The sequence below is a fragment of the Desmodus rotundus genome, chromosome 7 (genome assembly GCF_022682495.2).
Source record: "Desmodus rotundus isolate HL8 chromosome 7, HLdesRot8A.1, whole genome shotgun sequence".
Taxonomy (NCBI): domain Eukaryota; kingdom Metazoa; phylum Chordata; class Mammalia; order Chiroptera; family Phyllostomidae; genus Desmodus; species Desmodus rotundus.
The window spans coordinates 51,033,832-51,040,316 of record NC_071393.1 but is presented as its reverse complement, the minus strand read 5'-3'; the positions used below and the strand labels follow the sequence as shown (position 1 = coordinate 51,040,316).

General features: G+C 58.6%; 1 protein-coding gene across 2 annotated transcripts; it reads right to left on the bottom strand.

The window, feature by feature from the left end:
• Positions 1 to 593: 593 nt before the first annotated feature.
• NKX2-1 (NK2 homeobox 1) lies at positions 594 to 4,284 on the bottom strand. 2 transcript variants are annotated; one of them, XM_053928788.2, is made up of 3 exons: positions 4,208 to 4,284; positions 3,121 to 3,506; positions 1,317 to 2,192 (listed from the first exon to the last, which is right to left on the bottom strand). In XM_053928788.2, the coding sequence occupies exons 1-3, from the start codon at positions 4,282 to 4,284 to the stop codon at positions 1,459 to 1,461; spliced, it is 1,197 nt and encodes a 398-aa protein (XP_053784763.1). In that variant the 3' UTR covers positions 1,317 to 1,458. The 2 variants fall into 2 exon arrangements, with proteins under 2 accessions (XP_071078202.1, XP_053784763.1); XM_071222101.1 differs by lacking the exon at positions 4,208 to 4,284 and having other exon boundaries at positions 594 to 2,192; positions 3,121 to 3,836.
• Positions 4,285 to 6,485: the final 2,201 nt, after the last annotated feature.

Genomic DNA, 6,485 nt, shown 5'->3' with positions numbered 1-6,485 from the left:
CAGGAGCCGAGTGGGTCACTTCCTGAGGCCAAGAGGCCCTGAGTAGTAGGGATCCGTGGCCAACCTGGGGTGAGGATAGCCATTTCGGAGTAGAAGCAAAACTGGGAGGGACTGCTCCACTTTGGAAAACAACTAGCCACCAAATTCTAATTGCCAGGAGAGTGGGCCATGGATTTGAAATAAAAGATGGATGTTGAAATCTACAGGGGCAGTCAGTTCAGTAAAAATAATTGCTCGTTCGGGGTTATTGGCTTAGCTGTGTAAGAAAGACCACAGTAGATACTTCTGAGGATTAAAAAAACAGAAGCCTGGCTCTGAAGACTAGTCCTTTGGTCTAGTCCTCTCCCTTTTTTCCCTCTCCTTCCTGGTGGAAGTAGTTTAGCTTTTCTCCTCTTTATTGTCAAGCCCCAGGGCTGCTCACGGTCTGATTCTCCTCAGTTTGGAGGCAGAAGGCCAGGACTCCTCCGCGGGCTCAGGACCCTTTGAGCCCCCAAACAATTCACATCCCCACCCCCTCTGGCCATCGGCGAGTGCTCTCCCCAACCAAAAACTCCATTTAAAGCCAAATCAAAACCAAACAAAAGGTGGGTTTTTAATCAGAAAAGGCATCTTTTTAATTTGTATAATTTATTAGAAGCTTCTTAGGAACTATATTGAAGCCAGATATCTACATAAGTTACAACAGAAAAAGACTGACGCTTCAAATACCAAACTGCCAAGTAATATACACGGATTTGTCAGTGCCCATAAAAAATATGATGGGCAGGGGGTGGGAACTGTTTTTTTTTTTAACAACGAAAATGTACAGATTACTAAAAACTAGGCATTTAGTCCAACTTTTGACAGCGTTTTACAGCTACGAGTTCACATCAAACATAAAACAGTTTCAGCCAGGGCTGGCAGGCTGAGCCTGGGCAGCGGGAGTTTGCTGGGAGGGGCGTCTCCTTTGTGCCACTGACAAGCGGGTTCTGCAGAAGTGTCTTTCCTCCCCCCAGCCCGTCACCCCTTCAAAGAGATCCTGGTATTTACAAGCGAGTCCACTTTGCTGGCACAGGGTACCCAGAATGAAGTTCGCGATCTTTCGAGTCCAGCGCCGTGCCGGCGGAGATCCCGCTCCCAACTCTGCCCCGTCCGAGCGTGGGAAACCTATCTGAATCACCTAAAAGACACCCCGAAAGTTGTTCTTATGTCCTTCTCTGGTTAAAGGCTCCTTAAGGAATTGGATTCGCTTAGTTGTTTTTATTTTCTTTTTTTAAAAAATCCCACACATTTTAGAAGAAAAAGGAAAAAGGAAAGACGTCCAGCAGTTTGGCCTTGGCGTTTTTTCCCCTTGTTCTAAACCGGACAGGTTCTTAAGAAAAGCCGAAGCGCTTGGGGAGCCGGGCGGTTGACGTGTGTGGCGGGCGAGAGGGGAAGCGATGAGGCAGTGTGCGGGGCAAGCTGCAGCCCAGCGTCCTCTCACCAGGTCCGACCGTATAGCAAGGTGGAGCAGGACATGGTGCCGTAGTCCGAGCCCGAGGAGTTCAGGTGGGACAGGCTGGAGACCTGGCCCTGCAGCGCCACGGGGCTGGCGGCGTGGTGCGCCAGGTCCGGGGACTGGCCGGCGCTGCCCGGCTGGTGGCCCGGGTGTGCACCCAGGCCCGGACCGCCGCTGCCGACCGAGATCGCCGCCGCCGCCGCCTGAGCGGCCTGCGCCTGCTGTTGAGCCTGCTGCTGCGCGTGGCCTTGCAGGCTGGCTGCCCCGGTGGCCGGGGCGCCCGCCTGGCAGGGTTTGCCGTCTTTCACTAGGACCGGCACCGCCACGCGGCGTGGCGACTGCTGCTGCGCTTGCTGCTGCGGGCACCCAGCGCCCCCGCCGCCGCCGCCGCTGTCCTGCTGGAGTTGCTGCTGCGCCGCCTTGTCCTTGGCTTGGCGCTTCATTTTGTAGCGGTGGTTCTGGAACCAGATCTTGACCTGCGTGGGTGTCAGGTGGATCATGCTGGCCAGGTGCTCCCGCTCGGGAGCCGACAGGTATTTCTGTTGTTTGAAGCGTCGCTCCAGCTCGTACACTTGCGCCTGGGAGAAGAGCACCCGGCGCTTCCGGCGCGGTGCACTTGGCAACGGGGCCATGTTCTTGCTCACGTCCCCCAGCGAGCCCAGGCCGCCCATGCCGCTCATGTTCATGCCGCTCGCCGGGCCCATGAAGCGGGAGACTGTAAGCGACAAACGCACAGCGTCGGCCGGGGCCAGGCCGGGCCAGGCCGCCTCTCCCTTCCGCGCCTTTGGCTGGCCAGGCCGGGCCCCGACGGCGCCCTCCTCACCTAGGCCGCCTCACCCGGAGAGGCCCAGCTGCGGGGATCTCCAGCGCCGGCCCTGGCCATGCCGTCGAGGCGCTGCCTGGAGAGCTCCCACCTCAAACTCTGCTACCTCCCTCGGTCTCCGTGCTCCACCCAAAAAGTACATTTGTTCCGTTCGTACCCAAACCCCGGCTGAAGTCGCGGGGTTAACGGGCCACTGGCGGCGAACTGGCTGGGCCCAGGCCAGGAGGTGGGTTTCCACAGTAAAGACTCTAACTTCGGGAGTTTAGGAGATGGAGGTGTTCAGAAAGCTAGAGCCCCTAGACGCTTTGCCTCTCGCCTGCGCTCGCCTGTCAGCCCCAGTGCTGGCCCTTGCTTGGCCCATTTAGATCCCGCTCTGGTGCTGCCCGCCCTCCCACCTGATTAGACTGGAGAGAGGCCGGCCCCGGAGCCTGAGCGCTTCCCTGCCTGGCAGCCTCCCGCCCGGCCAGGCCGCATCTCTCTGCGCCCTGCTTTTCCCCGACTCCCTAAGTTGGGGAGGCACCTTCTTCGGCACTGCGAGGTCTCCGGCGCAGAGCAGAGCTGCCAGTTGGCCGCATCTGGGAGACACCGAATACTAGCGCCTGCTCCCCCAGGTCCCGATACTATGAGTCTCTTCTTGGACCCCTAAGCCCAGCAGGAAGAAGAATCAATCCCCAGCTCCCGCGCCCGACTCCCTGGCGCCGCTGCCGGGCGCCGACCCTGATGCCCGGCGCACAGCCCGCAGGCGCCGCGCCCCTCGGGCGGCTCTCCCCGCTCCTCCCGCGCGTAGCGCGCAGCCCCGCGGTGGGGCGGCCTCACTTACTGGCGGGGAAGCGCGGGTCTGGGTTGGCGCCGTACCATCCGGGGCCCGAGGCGGTGCTCCGCATGGCGTCCTGGTAGGGTGGCAGCTCGCTCACGTTGCCCAGGTTGCCGTTGCAGTAGCCCCCCGCGGCGGAGTGCGAGAGCTGGGGCACCCCCGTCGCTGCCATGTGGTAGGCGGCGGTGACCGCGCCGTGGTGCCCCACGGCGTGCTGCTGCATGGCCGCGGCCGGCGGTGCCGCCGGGCCCTGTCTGTAAGCCGCCAGCGGAGCCCCGAGGCCGCCGCCCTCCATGCCCACTTTCTTGTAGCTTTCCTCCAGGGGACTCAAGATGTCAGACACTGAGAACGGAGTCGTGTGCTTTGGACTCATCGACATGATTCGGCGGCGGCTGGAGGAGGAAGGAAGAGGAGGAAAAAAAAGGGAGAGGGGGAAGGCGAAGACTCGCTGCTTTTTTTTTTTCTCCCTCTGCCAAATATTCTGGTGTTACCTTAACGCCGATCTTGTTGGATGTACACGTAACCGAGTGGACCGAGTCCGCCTTAATTGGCTTGAGTGGAGGCTCGGGGGCTGCCTCGCGTTTGTTTTAGCCCGGCGCCAGGTTTTAGGCAGCTACCAGAGGCGGGGCGTAAGCGCTAAAGCAACAAGACAATAGAAGCCTACATCTTGCCCGAGATAATTAGCTTACATGCTGATGACAAGGTAAACACCTTTAAGTTTCACTTGTCAGGATTTTTAGGTCTCAAAGAGGGAGAGAGAGAGAGAGAGAGAGAGAGAGGCAGAGACGCGACCCGAAGCATTTCTTCCCCCCTCCCCGGACACCCCCACCCCTATATTTTGTGGGGTGCCAGCGGCGCGCGGGGGAGGGTGAGGCGGGGGAGGGAAGGAGGAGGGCACGGAGAGTGGGAGGGCAAGAGGTGGGGTAGGGAGTAGCCGAGGAGGAGGGATGGTGGTGAGAAAGGAAGGTGAATGCTGCTTTGCAACCAACTTTCGGAGTTACAAAGTGAACCACTTTTCAGTTCGGTGGGGTTCCCCAGGGCGAAGGCAGGTGTTTAAAGGGAGGGGGCTAAGGGCGGGGTTGGGGGGTTTCACCTGAGCCTTCTGGGGCTGCTCTTCCCTCCCGCCGCGGCCTCCCAGCCCCGAGCCTTCCCATTGCCTCCGAACCACATTGGGCTTCTCAGCGCCGGGCCCCAGTCGCCACCAAATGAGCTTGAGAGTCTGGGGACGAACCCTGGGGCCGCACTGTTGGCTGCGTGTCTGTCAGTCTGTCTGCTTCTTCTGCCACCATCAGAGGGACACCTCTGATCCCCGCCCCCTTTCCCTCTACCCAAGAGAGATTCCCAGCGGGCGCTGAGCAGTGGGTGGGTTGCCGGCGGGAGGTAGTCCCGGATCCCCGCGTCCTCCTTCCCTCCAGCTCAGGGTCATCTTGGCGGAGCAGGGTCCCCTCCTCCGCATCACGCCCCCCCCCTTACATTCGCCTCCCCTCCCCACCCCCACCCCCTGGCCAAGACAAACACATCATTGGCAGCTGGAGCTGGGAGGCTGGAGGGGGATTAACGCGGGGGGCCATCGCTTAAATTGCCCCACCTCGAACAAACCTGGAGTCCCCGACCCTCGCCCAGCGCCTGGACGCGCGGGGCTCTGGCGCTGACTTTCCAAGGACATCACAGCCCCAGCACCCGAGCCCAGGGCCACGCTGATTTCCCCTCTGATGCTTCAGGGAGGGTGCGGCCAGGGAGCGTCCTGGGTGAACTGAGCCTGAACCCCGGCGGGCCCAGCTGGCCGGGAGGGGGCGAATCCCGAGGAGCGAGCAGCCCAGCGGGCGGGAGGCTGGGCTGAGGCTCTCCTCTGCCCAGAGCTCAGCCATGCAAAAGTGCACTTGCTTCCCCGGGAATAACCAAATATCTTTGTTTAAAGTGGCGGCGTAAATGGCCAGTCGCTTTGTGGCCACGCTGGATATTAGTAGATGAGGATCATTCTGCTTCAATTGGACGCCTCTCATCCTGCGAGCAAGAAACTGCTTAGGAGGAAGTGGGTTTCCTGTCTGCGCGTTCCCAGGCTTTAAGTGTGAGCCCCGTGCCTTGAGGGTCCTTGGGCACCTGAAGAGGAGGAGCTGCGCTCCCCAGCCCCGCCGAGGCATCTGCCTCGCTGCTCAGGCCAGGCCCGGCCTTCCGGCGGAGCAGACCATGGAACCGAGCCCTGCGCGGCGCAAATCCTGAGACCCACAGCGATTTTTGCCCTTGGATTTTAAACGTTTTGTTCCTCTGTTTTATGTTATTTTGGCTGTTTTAGCCTCCTCTCTGCCCTAGGGGCTGAGAGGGGAAGCGCTCCCCGGCTGGGCTGGGGCCTCCAAGGCACTGCGGGGGCCGGTTAAGGAGGCTTCTCGAATTTGGTTTTTGTTTTCATATTTTTCCCCCTCCTTGTAGAGAAGGAACTCCCAATGATGAACAGGCACTTTGAAAGATATAATTCAGCAAGTTAGGCGCCTTTTCCATTAACAGCAATTGTAGTAGGAAAGTTTTTTTTATTGGCTTTTTATTTCAATCCTCTCCTTGAGGAGTGCTCTGCACTCCCTGCACACAAAGCCAACTTCTATACTAACATTCGCTTTCCTCACCACTTATGTCCGTTACTAGGGGAAAGAAAGCTCAGAGCACCCCTATCCCCACTCTGCGTGGGCCCACGATTCTGTGTGGCCCCCTTGGCGGCTTTGGAGCAAGCATCCCTCTGTCTCCACGCCAGAGGCGCTTGCTGGTTGTGCTGCGAAGACAGTCACGGAGCCGGCTCCTTGCCCTTCCTTCCAATGGGGTTTCTCTGGGGGGCGCTCTCAGGAAGGACTTAGACCCATCTACTGTGCTTTGGTCAATGTCGTGGTCTAAGCCTAGGGAGCAAGGAAGGAAGACCACGATGGGCTCAAGTGAACGGAGGAGGAGAAAGGTCAAAACAACGCAGATCTTATCTGCAGGCAGGGCCCCAGCCTCAGGCCTGCGCCTCCGGCGAGGTCTTAATACCAAGGCGGAGGTGGGTTTCCCAGTTACCGTCTTTTTTTTCTTTCTCCCTCTACATTGTGTCTTTCTATGGGTAAGTGTAAGAAACACCAAGTGCAGAGCGTCGAACGGTTCTCCCAATTTCAATGCCATTTAGAAATAGAGGTAATTCTTCACAAGATTTTTGTGAGATTCAAGGAAGATTGGGCCAGTAAAAGTGCTTTGGAAGCTCTGAAATTTTTAAGTTCAGTGTCAGCGCTGGAGATTTCTTCTATATTATTACCATTAGTACCCCTCCACCCTTAAGACCTAAAACCGAGTGAAGGGGAGAGTTGGGCGTATCTTCCACAGCCCCTGAGCCCTGCCTCCTCTGCCCTGGTCCC

Bases quoted from the DNA above. Each gene is read 5' to 3' on its own strand.
- NKX2-1 (XM_053928788.2), bottom strand. From the start codon at position 4,284: ATGTGGTTCGGAGGCAATGGGAAGGCTCGGGGCTGGGAGGCCGCGGCG. The intron at 3,507-4,207 runs GTGAAACCCCCC...TTCCTCCTCCAG, and splicing joins AGCAGCCCCAGAAGGCTCAG to CCGCCGCCGAATCATGTCGA. The intron at 2,193-3,120 runs GTAAGTGAGGCC...TGTCGCTTACAG, and splicing joins AGACCCGCGCTTCCCCGCCA to TCTCCCGCTTCATGGGCCCG.